The 20,089-nt window shown below is 44.7% G+C and overlaps 1 protein-coding gene and 1 pseudogene across 2 annotated transcripts in view; both read right to left on the minus strand.

The window, feature by feature from the left end:
* The window catches only part of LOC147035338 (uncharacterized), a 13,355-nt pseudogene extending 4,391 nt beyond the window's left edge, over positions 1 to 8,964 (minus strand).
* IFT172 (intraflagellar transport 172) overlaps positions 1 to 20,089 on the minus strand; it is a 445,633-nt gene that overhangs the window by 217,492 nt on the left and 208,052 nt on the right. For both annotated transcript variants that reach the window (XM_085896864.1, XM_085896871.1), the window contains exon 21: positions 15,406 to 15,483. In XM_085896864.1, the coding sequence (XP_085752990.1) occupies positions 15,406 to 15,483 (78 nt within the window). The remainder of the gene's footprint in view (positions 1 to 15,405; positions 15,484 to 20,089) is intronic.

Raw genomic sequence — 20,089 nt, forward strand, 5'->3', positions numbered from 1 at the left:
AGCATTGAAGATGTGGCGTGGCTGGGTCTTCCAGCATGACAATGACCCGAAGCACACAGCCAGGGCAACTAAGGAGTGGCTCCGTAAGAAGCATCTCAAGGTCCTGGAGTGGCCAAGCCAGTCTCCAGACCTGAACCCAATAGAAAATCTTTGGAGGGAGCTGAAAGTCTGTGTTGCCCAGCAACAGCCCCGAAACCTGAAGGATCTGGAGAAGATCTGTATGGAGGAGTGGGCCAAAATCCCTGCTGCAGTCTATGCAAACCTGGTTAAGAACTTCAGGAAACGTCTGATCTCTGTAATTGCAAACAAAGGTTTCTGTACCAAATATTAAGTTCTGTTTTTCTGATGTATCAATACTTATTTCATGCAATAAAATGCAAATTAATTATTTAAAAATCATACAATGTGATTTTCAGGATTTTTGTTTTCGATTTCGTCTTTCACAGTTGAAGTGTACCTATGATAAAAATTACAGACCTCTTCGTGCTTTGTAAGTGGGAAAACCTGCAAAATTGGCAGTGTGTCAAATACTTGTTCTCCCCACTGTATATATATATATATATATATATATATATATATATATATATATATATATATATATATATATATATATATATATATATATATATATATATATATATATATATATATATACACACATATATATTGTTGCGGATCCGGGGTGGCGGGAATCTAACCTAGTCCTAGGTGCCAGCCTCACCACCGCCGTCTCCGGGAGACTATAACGCCGGCTGGCTCGGCACAGGCCTCGGGTCATGCATCTTCAATCGCGATACCAACGTAATCCTGGACCTAACCAGTTGGCGAGATAGAACCCCTAGTTACAGAATGACTTTGTCAGAGACCGAGCGGAGTCTACCGGTCTGTAACCACTTTTTGGTTTTATATGCCAATCGAACGGATCGTTCCTCGACACGCATTAATCCATAGCGGCAACTGCGTACGAATTAACCAGATTTATTGGGGACATCAGGGATCACAACACAAGCAATAAACACGACAATGGTTTTATTAACAATCAACCCGCTCTTAACTAGGGGACCACGGTCTGAAGGTTTCGAGGGGATTACTACGAAATATGCCTTATACAACACATGCAAACAAAACAGCATGCATGCAGGACAAGACAGAGTACTTGGTGATGGCTCATGGACGAGAGGACTGTGTCCAAAAGCATGAATGTCGCTCGTAACAAGCGGTGGTGTCAACAGGTTCGAACTCCCGCTCGAACGTGCCGCGCGGAAAGATGGCGGCGCAGTGCCTTTCCTGCGCAAGTCACCGCGTGCGCTGTTTCCGCGCGCTCTGACCTTGCGTAGGGTCGAAGATGGGCCTCACATGATCTCTCTTACGGTCCAGCACACAAATCCCGGCCTGGCCTGTTCTCCAGACGAGGCCCCAGTCGAGGTCCGAGTTCCACAGGCGGGTTGACAAACGTGTCGCACCGTTGATTTCAGCAGGGACCATCCGAAGGTCCGGCGTCTCCTCTCCGGCCTTCCCGCCTCGAAGCCCGACTCCCGCTTCGTCCTCTCAGTTGCTCTCTCAGTCGAATTACCGACGTGCAGGTCGGTTCAGCGTCTCTCCTGGCATATCCAACACAGTCCCTCCTTCGTTCGCTCCTTCGAAGCGACTCCGAGCACGCCTCGAGAACCCAACTGTAGTTTTCAAAACCGCCAAAACTGAACCTGTCCACGAGGTCCCTTTTTCCGCTCGCTTCGACACAGGCCTGTCCCGTGTACAGCCGACCGGCACCACTACTGCGCACCCAGTTCCACCACCGTTTATTTTCTTTTCTCGGCGACCACCTCACCAAAGGCTCCCGCCCCCCTCGCGTCACTTCCTTTCCAGGCCACACCTCTCGCTCTAAGCCACTCCCCTCCCGTTCGTACAGGAGAGGAAAAAGAATCTTCTCTCATTTCACCACCGTGTGAACATAAAAACACAATCTTTTACACCTCCCGACACACATATCGTCCCTTGTACCAAACAACCTATCTATACATGCATTTAATGGGGGATCTGAGCTAATCCTATATTTAGTATCCAATTAAGGGCCATTTCCGTAATACTACCCCCACCTTTCTCCCGAGGCTCTCCGAGCCTCCATCTGTGGCAGCCCCCGGCAATGGCCCTGTCTGACGTACAGCACAGATCTCCCATTTACTCTAACCCACAACATGGGAAGCACTTCACTCCAGAAATCAAAGTGTCACAGTAAGATTGGCATGTCCCTATCCTCGTGTGTCGGGTCACCAATCTAACAAACAAATTTACACTTTATACACATTCTGATTATGGATTTGAACGGGAGGGCATTCAATTTTACTTTTAACACCACATTTGCATAGGAGCAGAACATCCAAAGGTTCAAAGTTCTTTCAGGTGTTCGCTCCTTCAGGCCCCCTCCCAGCAGTATTGTCCATTCACCCCTGAGGGTTTCCTCACTTTGTGGCCTTATTGGCCTCTCACCAGGTGAGTTCAGTCAGCCCAGTGGCCTAATGTCACAAATAATTATTTGGCCCACTGAGCCCACAAAGTGGCACAAATCTTCGGCTGCAACGGCCCACAAAAGCACTTTGGCCTCAATGACCCACAAAAATGCTTCGGGCCATATGGCCTACTCACAAGCAGCAACAGGCAACAAGCCCTGCATTGGACAGCAGGTGACACAGCAATGGTGGCACGGTGAGATTGATGGTAAACAAACGCATTTCGGAGGCATTCTTGAGGACGCAAATGGGTGTGATGACCTTAGACCAGGTGAGGTGGAGTGTACCCTTAACATTCCTTGCCTGACTAGTTTTGGTTAAGTTCTCCCTTTTTTTTTCTTCCTTTTGCAGACAGGATGGTGTGTTTCTTACTCAACTGCTCCCTTCGTGGATGCGTGCTCATGGCATACTGGTGGCCTCTCTGGCACTTGGAGAGGGTGACCTAGCCTGGCCCTTGCCAACAATTTCTCCCATCAACACTACTCGTACCAGGTGTCACACATGAATGGTGTGGAGGAGTCCATCGAACCTAACCATGTACTTTTAGTTCTCGACAATGCAACAAACCCTGCTATGGCTAGAATGATCCTCATGACCCATTTTTCTCCGACGTGGCACACTGTTCCATTCTATTAAACCTGGGTAAGGCCCTTCTTTGTCTTTTTCCATTTGGTGGTGCCAGGCATAACTCGCTGGCTGGGGAGTGTGACTACGACTAGGCCTCTTTGCCTGCTTCCAATCGGGGGTGGAGGACATTCAGCGACCTCGGGGTTCACCTGAGCATGCTTCTGGCACTCCTAACTAAGCCCCCATACTGTGGCTCTCTCTAGCCCCCATACTGTGCCTTCATAGCACCTACACTGTGCTCTCATAGCACCTACACTGTGCTCTCCTGCACTGAACCATATGGTGCTCTCCCAGCACCTCTGACAGCCTTCACCTGCCAGGAACCCCCAAAGCCCTGCTGCCCTATTTCCTGACTCACCAACTTCCCATACCATGTCACACTACCAACCAGTATCCCCATACCTTGGCCTGCACCTACCCCTCGCAGGCCGCCTGCACAATGGAACAGCAGCCAGAATCCATGTCAAATCCTCTAAGTCCCCCTAACTTACACCAACCTGGTAAGGAGACTCCTACCGACAGGGTACGTTGTTCGCACTCACTCTCCTCATCTGCACAATCACGCCATTCACCCCAAACACTTTAGTCATTCATTCCACAGTGCCACACACTCAGTCCACAACACCATCCAACACCTTTCACTTTTATGTTAAAACCAAAAACACACCAGTCCCTCGGATACCACTTGGTCATCAAATTTAACTGATACACTTTTTCATCAAACCTCAATAAATTTGTCACTATGTCCGTCGTCCATTGGCCTCCTCCATACTGCCCTAATCGTTTATTTCCAATAGTTTAAACGAAACATCAAAATCTCTTCACCAGTCCCATGGAACCTCTGCATGGTTCGAACCAGGCATTTCAATCCTTCCTCAAATAAGCCACCCTTTGTCATCTACTTGTTTCAGGTGTGTCCAACGCTCTGCCTGTAATGTCTCCACCACTTTTTTCAATAATCTCCCAAATCCACTCGTGCTACTCTTATGCCTTCTGTCATCCCTCAATTTGCAATCACTTTCAGTTCAATTTCCAACCAAAATTTCTTCTCACATCCCCATTTGGCCTGCTTCTTTGGCTCATTGGAAGGGGAGTGAGGGAACGAATCCCTCATTACCCATTACATGACCGCGCCGCCATTCCGCCACGGCTCAAGGGGGTCACGTCTCAAGGGGGCCGTGATCTACCCCCTCCTTTTCTCCAGGGTTCGCGGAAGTCAGGCAAACCCCAATCGGTGGAATGACCTCCCCTCTTCTCCAGGGTTCACGGAAGTCAGGTAAACCCCAATCGGTGGAACGGCCTCCCCCTCTTCTCCAGGGTGAACGGAAATCAGGTAAACCCCAAACGGTGGAATGGCCTCCCCCTCTTCTCCAGGGTTCACGAAAATCAGATAAACCCCAGTCAGGGAAGCGGCCTCCCCCTCTTCTCCAGAACTCTCTCAAGACAGACAAACCCCACTCAGCTAGCCAAACCACTCGTGTGCTCAGAAAGGTCTGAAGACCAAATGACACACGCCAGTGCTGCCTGCCACTCATCTGCACTCCACTCCAAAGTTCCTGTGAGGCTGATAGAGAAATTAAAATCCAATTTCTAAATTGGATTTCTAAAATCCAATCTAAATCTGCTCCTGGATGCAGCACCTCCAACTGTGTAAGAACCCCTGTGGAGCTGTCCATCATGGTTTCCGTCCCCTGGCTCAAGTTCTGTCCTGGTGGCATTTCTATTTCTCCTTGCACCTCAAACCTATTTCCTATGTCACCACTCATTCCATGCTCAGGACTCCCACACACAGCAGGCTGCAAACATTCCAAGGTTATGTGTTGACATTCCACACCTTCAACCTTGCCTGTGTACTGACCAACTGCCTCGCACTCCAGGGCTACATTCTCGACCACCAGGTGAGTACCCACAAACACTTTGGCCTCGGAAGCACATACCGGTGCTGTAGCCTGGACTGTGGGCTCACAGCATTCGTTCACAGGCACTCCACACGCACCTTCAGGGGTCACGCATAGGTGCACCCCATCGGACAGAGTCTCTACGTTAACACAAAATTCAATCTCTACCCTAAGCTCATCGTCCGCACCATGTATGCATGTGCCTACGTACCTGCTTCGTTCCAGAATCACCTGTCCGGTCGCTTCTCTCCAGCAGGTTACTCATCATCGGTTCGCCATACTCCTCCGGGGCTGTCAGCTCCACATGCTGGACCTGCTCAAAATGTATTTCATTCGTCAAGAACCCGTATGCTCCCTCAATGTCTCAATCACCAGGGTTTGCTCTAATTGTGGTGTCATCCGACGAGTGATGTCAATCAAGTTCCGCACCACTAACATTACTCCCTGTGGTGATATCACACATCCCATGTTATTGTGCTGTTCTACTTCCTGGCTCCATTTTCTTTTCCATTTGAGTCGTTCTTCCTCTCCGAGCCTTTTGAGTTGTTCGTTATCTTTCCGGAGTTTTTCCATCTCCGTGGACTCCAACTTTGCTCTCTCCTTGAGTTGGACAATTTCAAATTCATACTGTTTTTGTTTTCTACCCCACCGTCTCTCATGTTCTTCATTCTCCAAACTCATCGTTTCTTTCAATTGGCTGATTTCTTTTTCCTGTTTCATTCGTCATTCTTTCACTATCTCCGCGTACTTCAACCTTGCTTTCTCTTTTAGTTGTTCTTGTCCCTCTTTTTGTTTCCTCTTCCACGGTCTCTCATGCTCTTCAGTCTCCAATCTCATAGTTTCCTTCAATTGGTCGATCTCCTTTTCCCGTTTCATTCGTCGTTCTTTCACGATCTCCGCGGACTTCAACCTTGCTTTCTCCTTTAGTCGTTCTTGTCCTTCTTTTTGTTTCATTCCTTGCTCTTTTCGTTTCTCATCCCACTGTCTCTCTTGTTCTTCCTTCTCCAATCTCATCGTTTCCTTCATTACTCTTTCTTGCATCTCATTCTTTAATCTTGCTTCTGCTTCTAACTGCTCGATCTGCACAGTGTAGTTCCTTAACATTTCATTCTCTGTTCTCTTTCTTTCCTCTCTTGACATCCTCACTTCATTTTGTAATTCCCTCTCTTTGTTTTGGTGTTTCCGTAACTCAGAAGCTTTTTCCCATAATTCCTCTCTCATCTCCTCACCTCTTTTGCATTCTTGCTTTCTCCATTCGTCCATTCTCTTACCGTGTCCCTTGCTAATTTCTAGTTCACTTGCCAGTTCATTTCCCCTGGACTTTAATTCCCGAAGCTGTTCGGACTTTTCCAACAATTCTTCCTTCCTTTTCTCCAGATTTTTCTCTCCTCTTTTTATCTCCTGTTCCAGGCTCTCCCTTATCTGATTGCCTGATCTTACCTCTTCCTTCAGTAGTTCCAATTCCCGTTTTTCCTTTTCCAGCTTTGTTTTCCATTCTTGTTCCAAGTTCTTCCTATCCCGGGAATGACTAATTTGCTCCTCCTCTATTCTTTTGTTCAGTTTGCTCTTCTCTTGTTCCAACTTATGGGTACTCCCCTATACTTTCCTCATTTCTCCCTGTAGTTCTTTGAACTGTCTTGACTTTTCCAACAATTCTTCCTTCCTTTGCTCGAGATTTCTCTCCTGTTTTTATCTCCTGTTCCAGGCTCTCCCTTATCTGTTTGCCTGATCTTACCTCTTCCTTCAGTAGATCCAATTCCCGATCGTGTTCACATTTTTTCTTTTCTCGCTTTTTTTTTCATTCTTCCTCCAAGTTCTTCCTATCCCGAGAGTTACTAATTTGCTCCTCCTCTATTCTTTTATTCCGTTCGCTCTTCTCCAGTTCCAACAAACGGGTAAACCACTCTACTTTATTCTTTTCTTCACGTAGTTCCACGCCTGTGCTGGCAAAGTCCTCTTCCAGCTCCTGAATTTGTTCCTGTGCATCGGCCAATCGTTGTGCTTCCGTGTGCACATAATCCTCATGAACCCAGTCTACGTTGGCTAAGTCCTTTTCCAGCCCCCGAATTCGTTCCTGTGCATCGGCCAATTGTTGTGATTCCCCGTGCACACAATCCTCCTGAACCTCGTCTCTGCGCCGCCGTATCTCGTCCAATTTAATGGCAAACGAATGCAATTCCTCAATATAGTTATCACCACACTTCCGCTGCCCCAAGGCATGCGACACTCGTTCACAAAGCTCATGAATGTATGCGTTGGCGTCCTCATTCGTCTGCCCCGGTGTATACCCTGTCCACGCGGCCTGAACCGGTGGGCGGGAGCATTTCCCTCGAGCCTTGTGGCTTATTGCGCTATAATTAGCCCTCTCTCGCTTCTAATCACGCCGAGATGGAGCTTCGCCGCCAATTTGCGACTCCATTTTCTTTATAATTTGCAAGTTTTTGCTCCGATCCGCTCAAGCATAAAATAAAATCCAATTTGGACCGTTTTTTTGTACTCAATGTCCGGGGTGCGAAATGCACCACAGGTCCAAATATCCCACTTCTGACATCAAATTGTTGCGGATCCGCGGTGGCGGGAATCTGACCCGGTCCGAGGTGCCAGCCTCGCTACCGCCATCTCCGGGAGTGTATAACGCCGGCCGGCTCGGCACAGGCCTCGGGTCACGAGTCTTCAATCGCGATACCAACGTAATCCTGTTCCTTAACCGTTGGGGAGATAGAACCCCTGGTTACAGACTGATTTTGTCAGAGACCGAGCAGAATCTACCGGTCTGTAACCACTTTTTGGTTTTATATGCCAATCGAACGGATCGTTCCTTGACGCGACACGCATTAATCCATAGCGGCAACTGCATACGAATTAACCAGATTTATTGGGGACATCAGGGATCACAACACAAACAATAAACACGACAATGGTTTAATTAACAATCAACCCGTTCTTAACTTGGGGACCACGGTCTAAAGGTTTTGAGGGGATTACTACGAAATATGCCTTATACAACACGTGCAAACAAAAAAGCATGCATGCAGGACAAGACAGAGTACTTGGTGATGGCTCATGGACGAGAGGACCATGTCCAAAAGCACGAATGTCGCTGGTAACAAGCGGTGGTGTCCACGGGTTCGAACTCCCGCTCGAACGTGCCGCGCGGCAAGATGGCGGCGCAGTGCCTTTCCTGCGCAAGTCACCGCGTGCGCGGTTTCCGCATGCTCTGACCTCGTGTAGGGTCGAAGATGGGCCTCAGCTGATCTCTCTTACGGTCCAGCACACAAATCCTGGCCTGGCCTGTTCTCCAGACGAGGCCCCAGTCGAGGTCCGAGTTCCACAGGCGGGTTGAAAAACGTTTCGCACCGTTGATGTCAGCAGGGACCGTCCGAAGGTCTGGCGTCTCCTTTCCGGCCTTCCCACCTCGAAACCCGATTCCGCTTCGTCCTCTCAGTTCCTCTCTCAGTCGAATCACCGACGTGCAGGTCGGTTCAGCGTCTCCTGGAATATCCAACATGGTGCCTCCTTCGTTCGCTCCTTCGAAGCGACTCTGAGCACGCCTCGAGAACCCGGCTGTAGTTTTCAAAACCGCCAAAACTGAACCTGTCCACGCGGTCCCTTTTTCCGCTCGCTTCGACACAGGCCTGTCCCGTGTACAGCCGACCGGTGCCACTACTACGCTCCCAGTTCCACCACCGTTTCTTTTATTTTCTCGGCGACCGCCTCACCAAAGGTTCTGCCCCCCTCGCGTCACTTCCTTTCCCGGCCACACCTCTCGCTCGAGGCCACTCCCCTCCCGTTCGTACAGGAGAGGAAAAAGAATCTTCTCTCATTTCACCACCGTGTGAACATAAAAACACAATCTTTTACACCTCCCGACACACTATCGTCCCTTATACCAAACAACCTATCTATACATGCATTTAATGGGGGATCTGAGCTAATCCTATATTTAGTATCCCATGAAGGGCCATTTCCGTGACAATATATATATATATATATATATATATATATATATATATATATATATATATATATATATATATATATATATATATATATGTGGAGTGTGACGAGCACTCCCCTAATCTCCACTGGCCATAAAGTCCTACATCAAAGAGTGACCTCCAATCTGGAGGCCTCGGCCCAGCAACTCTGTCAGACAGACAAAGATTACATGGTCAACATCAGGTAAACATCAAATGGAGCCAGCTATCTGGATATGGAGAATATATACTTGCGGGTTATTCTTACACATTGTAAGCCATAATGAACCGTGCTTCCCCATTGTCTTGGATCACTCACCTGCATTTGTTTTTTTTTCCATTTTTTTAAATTTTCATTTACGGACGCTTTCCGGTGGTTCTGTGATTTTTCCCAGTGTATCAGCTTGGATGTCCATCGGCGTGCAAATTTACCCTGCTTCCCCATTGTCTCGTGTCGCTCACCTGCATTGAACTTTTTTTCCTTTTTTCCATTTGTTGATAATTTCATTTACGGATGCTTTCCGACACATAAGTGAATGTTACTGGTGTATTGGCTTCGATGTCCATCAGCACACAGAATTACTGTGCTTTCCCATTGTCTCGGGTTCATCTGCATTTTTTTCAATTGTTTATTTTTTCATTTATTTATTTTCATTTATTTATATTTACAAATTAATGGTCTGAGAGGGCATCCATGGTTGCTTAGCAACCTGTTGTGCTGCGGAGTTATCTGCGGCTCGTCGGATTCAGGGTCAAAGGTCTGGAAGTGTGTCCGAGAAGCCACTCGTTACTCAGCCGGAGAACCCGTAACAATATATACTAGCCGAAGCCCCGTCACAGACGGATTCCGCTCATTCAACCACCCTCACCAGCTCACCCACACTCGAGAGACATGGACTGGACAGGGCATGCTCGCCCCCGCCTACTTATCCCCCGCCCCTGCCCCATTTCCCCCCCACCTTCAATTTGCTTACCCCCGCCAAAAATTTAATTACCCCGGCCCGGCCTCTTCACTCTCCGACCCCCGTCTCTTGATTCGCCGCCCCACTTGCCCCCGGGCCCCCGCCCCTGTCCAACCCCTCACACTCAACCCTGCCTAATTCACCCCAGCACCCGCCCCATTTCCCGCTTTCAATTTGCTTACCCCCGCCCAAAAACTTGCTTACCTTGCCCCCCTCTTCACCCCCCCTGCCCCTGTCTCTTCATCCCCTGCCCCCGCCTCTTCACTTCTCCCCCCCATCTCAACGAAAAGTGTTTATTCTGCTTCAGAGTTGAAATTGACTATTGCCACGATGTGCGATGCACTCTTACAGGTACGAAGTTTCTTTCAGTCCAGGTCACAGTACCGAGAAAAACGTGACGCGACCGTGAGGAGGAGCACAAAATTGGTCCTTCAGTATTAATATATAGAAGATACAATGTTTCTTGTTACATTTTTTGTGTCAAATTCACATTCTGAGGAAGTCAGAATGTGCAGAAGAGGGTTTTACATTGCAGACGCTATTTTGGAGGAGTTGGAATTACACCTCTCAGCGGTAACTGTCTGTCGACGGCAGACGTAATGACGTCACCGAATGACCGATGATGTCATGACGTCCTGACGCCTCTCAGCGGTGACGTCACACAATATAACATCAAACGATGTTATATTGTGCTTTTGAGGAAGTAGTGTGTAGCAGCCACATACATAACAGAATGCATCAGGATTATTTACACATTTATGTCTTATTGAAGAAGCCATGATCAGATCTGAAACAAAGAAAAACATAAAGTTAAAGAATAAATATCAATAAAGATAAAGAAAATTGATGTCAAATAAATTGTGAGCAAATCGTTAGCAGCAAAACGAATACGGTCTATAGTTATTTTGCAGTTTCGGCATCGTATATTTCCACTAAAGTCCGAAATCGCACCCCCAGTTCTCAAGTTATCCCAAGTGCAAATAGCAATGGGTGTTCTTTTTTGCGAAAATCGCAAGTTTCAAATTGCATGAAAACTAGAGCATGTAGAGGAAAACCGATTTCAGATTTGAAATCAGCGTTGAAAAAATACATAGAATAAGTTGAAAAATCTCATGCAACAGATAATAAGAAAAAAATTGTTCCCCAGTGTTATAATCCTGGATGGGTCACCACTCCAACACAGATGCCACATATGGCATATATTCCCATTTGGAGAATACGTGGGAGTGTGGCAGACTGTCGGCCAAATAATAGTATGTCCTTGTCATGACTGTAGAATATATTGTTGTTATATTCACCAAAAATGTCAGTATGGTATCATGATCATCATGATCATTATACCATCAGTGCATGCCACATATCTACAGTTGACATTGCATTCACTGCTAGGCAAACCATTATTACTATACATGATCATTATATATATATATATATATATATATATATATATATATATATATATATATATATATATATATATATATATATATATATATATATATATATATATGATGGGTATATATATATATATATATCAGGCATCATATATATATATATATATATATATATATATATATATATATATATATATATATATATATATATATATATATATATATATGATGGGTATATGAGGCAAACCATTATTACTATACATGATCATCATAGTCATTCATAATTAATCATTACCATTAAAATATAGCCTTGGCTTTTCATTCATATTAAATGCTTCAATTACACAGACAAGACTATGTCAAGCTGTAAATGCTACTCATCAATTGCTGAAACAAACATTGTCTCTTGCACTGCACAGATAGAATGATCTCCATAAATTCCCAATAAGACAATTAGCTACAAACATATAACAACACTCAGGAGAAAAATACTGCTTTTGACAAAGCCATCATCATATTCTCTTGGGTTTTTTTTTTTAATGAGAATACAGTATACAAAAGCACATAATCCTTATCCTCCTTTTATTGGTATCAGAGTGTATCAGTGAATGTGTGTCTGAATATTTAAATTCGATATTACCATTCAACACATGCTTGTTTCTAATCGACTCTAAAAAACCAGAAGTTTGTACATAGAAATTTTTCTGAGATTATCAGTACTTGTAAATAATGATGACAGCATTTGGATAAAGGAAGAGGTTCACAGACTAACAGAGAAACTTGTATAGATGAAGCATGGAATTAATTTGAACAGTGGAGAGTGTGGTGGAAAGAAATGAAGTATTTTCAGATGTATGTGACCCACTTTACTGGAAAGTGAACCTGTTGTCATCCAGAGTTTGGAGGAAACGCTCTTAATATCAAAAGTCAGGGGATGGTTAATAAAAATATCAAAATCGCGATCACCGAGAATCACTGAATGTGTGCAAATGCATTTTCTCGCTTGCTGTAATCACGGGAAATAAATTCGTTTTGTAAGTTCCACCATTTGAAGGCGTCAACTTTATCTTGATAGATTGACAGGATCAGCAAAGAGTTCAAATGATGCTGAGTCATAGTTAATCTCAGGAAGGATTTCAACTGCCACAGTCTCCTGAAAGAGGGCTTTGCAGTGGCTGTCTTAGCTGGGTGGACGAGGTACAGCTCGCAAAGCTTCACTACTTGTGGGATCAATTTCTTCATCTCTATGGAAGCGATGCAATTGATGATTTCAGGAATCGTAGTATTGTTGATGTCACAAAGATTTTCGAACACCCAGAGATGAGACTCCAGATGAAATGCATCTAAGTCGCATCCAAAGTGTGCAATTACATGCTGAAACGACTCATGAGACATGCTGTTGCCGTTCCAAGCATCTTGAGGTAGACCTTCTCTGGCTGTCATCACTGGCAGACTCTTTGATGTTATCTGCTCTTCCAGGTCTGATGCAGTATTATCCAATTTGTCACACCAAATGCTGCGATATATATATCCCCAGGTGACTCATACAAGTGGGGTTCACTCTGCTAGAATAGCCATGGCACTTGGCACTGGTGTGAGAGCTGTGGTTCCTCTTGACCAAGTTCCTCAGATTCTTTCATGACTTTTCCACACACTTCACAAAAGACTGCTCCAGGTCTCATTGCTTTCAGGTCAAAAATTGCAAGCTGTGTCACTTTAGCTGATTGTCCAGTTGACACCCCTGTTGCCTGAAGAGGTGTGCTTCACCAGTTAGACTACTCAACGATTGCTTGACTCATTGAGAGACACATGGTGAAGTCAAATCTCCCAGTGGAGTCAAATAACCCAGTAGCATCGGCCTGCATGTTCCTGTCACCTGTTTGATCTTTGATGGCAATCAATGCCTCAAACACTGCCTCTAGTTACCTTTTCAGATGACTCAAGGCTTTTTATTTAACCGTGAACCAAGTTGGGCAGAGCGGTTGGATGTGTGTTTGCGTGCAGTGCAATGCTTCGACAGTAGTACTGAATTGTACACCTCTTTGGGGAATTCTGAATGAAGTTGATTAAGTCCATCACGAGGGTCAGGAAGTTCCACAGTTGTGGAACACTCTTAATGGTGTCATGTACAGCAGGATCCACGCAGTCCATGGAAGAGTGCATAGTTGTGATGCGGTTTCCTTCATTTTATTTTTTTGGCTACTCTGTCCTGATGTCCTTGAAATGTTGTTGCACAACACTGGGATCATGGTACGTTTCATCGCAGCAGCACATCCTTCACAGTTCTGAAAATCATCTCTGCATCACACTTCTTCAATGAATGCAGGCTACGAACATGCTCTTGAACCTCCAAGTCACCTGTGAACATATGTTCAGGCATGCAAAGTTGTTCAATCACAGCGACATTGGCAGTTTAGTTTGCAAGATTGGTGAATGTGTGACCCTTCATTTCAGCAGGTAACATGTGCAAGACAAGGATTTGCATAATTTCCATAATTTCCTCCTGAATCTGGTGTGATGTCCACCTCTTCAACCATTAGTTTAGACCTTCAATGTCTTCACAGCGCAGGCAGAGCAACTTGTGAAAATTGTTAAGATATTGATGACCTCAGATTGATAGTCTTTGCCAAGCCAGGTAGTTCAAATTTGAATAGATAGCTTTGAGGTATTCTGTGTTTTCATTCTCTCTTCCTGTGCTCTTTTGTGAGTTTTGCTACGACACTTTTACCTTGCCAAGATGTTGGTCATTTTATATACAAGAAGGCAGTGCAACTCAATTCTCTCATGCTTTATGAATCTGTCTGTTGCTTTTTTCAAGATTGCTTACCCTCGTTGGCAAAATGCATCTTCTGACTAGCATGTTGCCAACACTCTCCGAAGTTTCAAAAATGACCAAATGCTGCTCCCTGTCCATCGGCTACCTTGCTGTCCCATTTCAGCCAGGGACAGGTCTTAAACCATTCAGCCCCAAACCTTCTGCTATTATTATCGTGCCTAAACTTGCACGTTGTTGGCGATGGTGGGGGTGTGCCACAGAGCAGTATCTTTTCTTTTCGACGTATCATCTTTTGATGGGGGTTTTTTCTCAAGAACCTGAGATGCGATATCTTCATTCATTGCAGCCAATTTAGGGACCTTTGTCGATGAATATCCAGGTTCACCAGCCACATCCTCCATTGGAGCTTGATCTTGTTCATCTGAATCCGTGTCCTGTATTTGGATATGCCACTGTCATCTGGTCTTGTTGCAGATATTTTGCTGAATAGTTCTAAGAGTGAGTGGCATCCATTTGTGCTTTTCTCAAGTCCATTCTGCTTTTTAGTTTGTCAACACTCTGATCCTGATACCCATCTCTGCATGATTAGGAGGTTCTGACTCAGGCACTTATGTTTTTTTTAAATCAAAAGTCATTACATGGTTGTTTTGTGATTTGATTTGATTCACTGATGCACTATAACAAAAACTTCAGAAGTGAACTACGTTGGAATGCAAGATGCCTAAGTTAGGATGTAAATATTTGTATAGCTTTGTCGGTACCATTACACAAATATATTACTTGTGTATAAATAATGTACTGTGGTTGCAGTAATTGCCAGTGAAAATTTTTCATAATAAAAGTTTTAAAATTGGGTGGACAGAAATTGCAGAAAATAAATTTGCCACAAACATTCTGATTGCTTAAGCATTTACAGACTCATTTCCCTCTTCCCACCCTTGGATGGATGCCTTTGTCTCCCTGTGCCCCTCTGTTCCTCTTTCAGTCTGAGAACCTATTGTCATTTGGCATTTAGCTCATACATGAGCATGGATTTCTGCAAACACAAAAAAAGTCAATGACACTTTAGTAGTAACTCAGTGAATGAAAAACAAGTTTAAACTTTGCTATTTTCCGCTGTAGCATGGAATTATCAACAAAGCTGATAAATGAGAATGGCTCAACCAATGCTTGAGATCTAGCTTATGATTTATAACTCCCTCCCGCTATAAATTCCAAACAGAACACTTCTCTTGGATTCATATTCTTGGATGATAAACCGAACCTTGGATTCAGCTAAAGCGATGCACTCGTCCCACATGTAGAAGTCCTTGTACATGGCTAGTGCTTCATCCACAGCATTCTTTTTTCATGAGCAACATGCAATAAAGGAAGAGGAAAACATGCCAGCAGAAGTTGAACAAAAAGGATGGGTATCAAAACTTTTCAAAGACCTGTCTCCAAGTATCTGTCTCAACATACTTCGCCTTCGGGGTTGTTTTACTGGAGGTGTTTCTTACTGTGCATGACCTCTAGTTCCGCAATAACATGGTATGCTCACATCTCATTGTCCTTTACTTCTAATGATCCAAACAGATCCAAAACTAGAGGGGGAGCACTCGGGAGAGTGCAAAACCTCCGCCGCCAATACTGCTGGGTCACTCAAGTGAACCTTATATCTTATTCATTAAATATGATGTCAACAGTGCTGAGAGTTATAGTTCTTTTCTCCAACATTTTTTTTTTGGGGGGGGGGGGTTGGAAATCACTTAAAACATGTAAAAATGCCAAAAAAAAATCGAAATTTTGTTGAAAAAAAAGTTGCAAAAATTTGTTTTTTCTCGAACAATTTTTTTTTGGTGGGGGGGGTGAGAAATCACTTAAAACATGTAGAAATGCAAAAAAAATCGAAATTTTGTTGAAAAAAAAGTTGCAAAAATTTGTTTTTTCTCGAACAATTTTTTTTGGGGGGGTTGGAAATCACTTAAAACATGTAGAAATGCAAAAAAAAATTGGGGGGTGGTTGGAAATCACTTAAAACAAGTAAAAATGCAAAAAAAAAATTTTTTTGGGGGGGGGTTGGAAATCACTTTAAATATGTAGAAATGCAAAAAAAAATTTTTTCTATAACAATTTTTTTTGGCGGGGGGAGGTAATTTTTTTGGGGGGGGTTGGAAATCACTTAAAACATGTAGAAATGCAAAAAAATCTTTTTTTGGGGGAGAAGGGGGTTGGAAATCACTTAAAACATGTAAAAATGCAAAAAAAAAAAAAATTCTCAATTTTTTTGGGGGGTTGGAAATCACTTAAAATATGTAGAAATGCAAAAAAAATTTTCTCTAACAATTTTATTGGCGGGGGGGTAACAACTTTTTTGGGGGGGTTGGAAATCACTTAATACATGTAGAAATGCAAAAAAAAAAAAATTTCTATATTTTTTGGGGGGTGGAAATTTTTTTTGGTGGGGAGGCTTGGAAATCACTTAAAACATGTAAAAATGCAAAAAAAAATTCTCTATTTTGGGGGGGGGTAAAAAAAAATTTGGAGGGGGGGGTTGGAAATCACTTAAAACATGTAGAAATGCAAAAAAATAAAAAAAAAATTCTCTAACAATTTTTGTTTGGGGGGGGGGGGGGTCCAACAACCAAGTCCAAAATTTAATGGCATGATCCTTGGACCATACCTAACCCCCCCCCCCACCAAGTTTCGTCGAAATCCGTCAAGGAGTTTTTTCCGTAATACTGTTCACTAACCCTAACCCTAACAAACAAACAAACAAAGGGGTGAAAACAGTAACCTCCATCCATCTTCGAAGATGGCGGAGGTTAAACATTTTAATAAAGTAGTGGTCTGTGATTAGATCTGGCACGGATTTCCAAGGATGCTTCAGAGTTGAGATGTATTTATTTATTCGAGGAAATAGTACAGAGAGTTTGAAGCTTACATACTGTACATACTTTTTTATTTTTTTTTTTTTTTTTTTGTATACCTTGGTCGAGGCTCGTATGAGAGCTAACACACAACTCACAGCAAGGAGGCATGAGACAAGAGGGGCGGGAGTGGAAGGGACAAAACAGTGGGGAACAGACACATTAGGTGAACTGTGGAAGGGAGAGGGATGGGGATGGGACGGGGAACATGGCGAAGAGAAGATGGACATTTCAGGGACTTTCAGGAAGGAAAGCAGGAGAATTGAAGGAAGTGGGCTTGGGTAGATTATCGGGGGTAGAAAAGATCGAGGATTTGGATGGGGGAAGATAAGAGGTGGTGGTGAACAGCTGTTTTGAAAGCCTGGAGGGAAGAATGGGAAAGAATAGAGTGAGGAAGTTTATTCCAAAGGCGGGAAAAAAGAGGAATGAAAGAGTGAAGATGAGCAGTGATTCGTGATTTTGGTAGTTTTACCAGAAGGGGGTTGTTGGCGGACCTTGAGCGCCCTGTGGAAATGTGGTGGGGACAAATCGCAGAGAGAGCAGGGGGGGCAAGGCTGGAGAGGAGTCGGTCGAAGACAGAAAGACCACCGACCAACCTGCGGTGATTGAGTGAGAGGCCCAAAGACTCAGCTTCATTGCGGGAGATGCCGATGATCTTAAATGCCCTGGTTTCGACAGCGTGAAGCCGAGAAAGGTGGGAGGCAGGAGCACCAGCCCAGAGGGGAGAGCAGTACTCCATCAGGCTACGGACAAAAGCTTTGTAAGTGGTCAGGAGCTCAAGAGGGCCGAGGAAGGACTTAGCACGACGGAGGATTCTCAGTCGGCGACTGGCTTTTGAGGCGAGGTTGGAAATGTGACTTTCCCAGGAAAGGTCAGGCAGATAGTGAGACCTAGAAGCTTGAAAGAAAAGACTTCTTCCAGAGGATTGTTGAGAAAGTGGATGGGGGGGTTTTGTAAACGGTCCTTTCGAAGAGACATAGTGAGAGTGTGAGATTTGTCTGGATTGAAAGACATGTTCCACGTGTTGGACCAGTTTGTGATTTTATCCAGATCTGCAGTGAGCGAAGAAGCTGCTGCTTGCCGGTCTGAGGGATGACAGATGGTACGGCAGAGGGTGGAGTCGTCGGCAAAGAGAAATAGAGGATTTTCCAGAGAGTCCGAGAGATCATTGATGAAAACCAGAAAAAGAACAGGGCCCAGAACGCTACCTTGAGGAACTCCAGCCTGCACAGTAAGAGGGGATGAAAGAACTCCATTTAGGGCCACACGTTGACTGCGACAGGAGAGGAAGTCTGCGAGCCATGAGTGGAGATGGCCTTGAATACCATGGGAAGAGAGTTTGGTGAGTAGGGCAGGGTGCCAGACTGTGTCAAAAGCACGTGATATGTCCAGGGATACGGCTCGGATTTCCTGTCTGGCATTGAGGACCTCCATCCATTGATGGGAGAGCAGAAGCAGCATATCCAAGGTAGAGTGACCTGGTCTGAAACCAAATTGATGATTGGAAATCAAGCCATTGGAGAAGAGGAAGGATTTCATATCTGAGGCGATGATGGATTCCATCACCTTGCTGATGATTGGGAGAAGGCTGATTGGTCTGTAGTTATAGGGATATGTTTTTGCACCTTTTTTATGCAGGGCAGTGATGTTAGCAGATTTCCAAGCAGATGGCAGATGACCTTGAGCAAATGAGAGGGTGAATAGAACAGAGAGAGGGTGAGCAAGAGCAGAAGAGCAGGCTTTGAGGACACGTGGGCTGAAGCCGTCTGGACCGGTTGCAGAATCTGACTCGAGGTTTGAAAGCAAGCTCTCCACCTTGTCAGGAGAAAAGGATACAGAGTCCAGATACAGTTGGGTGCGACTGGGTAAAGTGGGTAGAGATAGTGATGGGTTTAGGACACAAGATTTAGCTGCAAACACCGAGTTTAGACATTCAGCTTTATCACGTGTGGAATCAGCAGTGCGGCCATTTGAGGTAAGGGAGGGGATGGAGGGGGAACATACACCAGAAACAGATTTGATTAAACGCCACCAGGATTTTGAGGAGGGAGAGAGGTTTGAGAGTTCAGACTTGAGATGAGAAAGATGTTGTTTTCTGGCTCTCCTGAGGGTAGATACACACTTGTTCCGAGCTTTGTGGAAAGAACTGAGATTGCCCTCAGTTGGGTTTGCTTTCCATGAGGCAAAGGCAAGTTGTTTCAGGACAACTGCCTCGCCACAAGCTTCAGTAAACCAAGGGCGGGAGGAAGGGTAAGACAACTGAACACGAGAGGGGATAAATCTGTGCATGAGGGAGAGCAAGTTTCTTTGAAAGAATTCCCAGGATGAGTTGATGTTTGAGAAAGTAGTGATAGGAGACCAGTCTGTAAGTTTGATGGCTGCTCAGAGACCCTGCCAGTCGGCTTGAGTGAAATGCCAGACTCGACGGCGGTGAGGTGGTTCTCTGATAACAGCCAGAGAGATGTCCACTTTGACAAGGACGTGGTCAGAAGAACCAATTGGAGCGAAGGAAGAGCAGCAGATATTGTCAGGGAAATTTGTCAAAACCAGATCCAGAAGAGATGGAGTACCATTGGTTGAGATCCGGGTCGGGAAGTTGACCGATTGAGTCAGTCCCAATGAGTCGCAGAAAGCTTTTGCTGAGGTGCCATGGCAGGTGAGAGAGGTACCCACACTGAGCCAACTGGCGTGATGACAATTGAAGTCACCACATAAGAGGAAGAGAGAGTTTGGATGATAAGATAGAAGATGGTCCATGTTTTCGGATAGTGAGGTGTAGATGGAGTCATCACTGTAAACTTGTGCCATCGATGTGGTCAGGCCTTGACAACGCCTGCATATAAATCCTTGTGATGGGTATACAGCAATTTCAGGACATACATTTCACATCTTCATTAATCATAAACTTAATGACACTCAAATATTATTTGGTTGGTTCAAAGAGAAGAAAAGCACAAGGTGATAAGTCTGGAACTGTTATGTGAGACCATGTGAGGGCAAGCTTTATTGTGCAGTTAATGCAAGCCTTGAGAGAGCATA

Source organism: Eptatretus burgeri, chromosome 1 (assembly GCF_056783735.1).
Source record: "Eptatretus burgeri isolate ZD-2024b chromosome 1, Ebu_testis_v1, whole genome shotgun sequence".
NCBI lineage: Eukaryota > Metazoa > Chordata > Myxini > Myxiniformes > Myxinidae > Eptatretus > Eptatretus burgeri.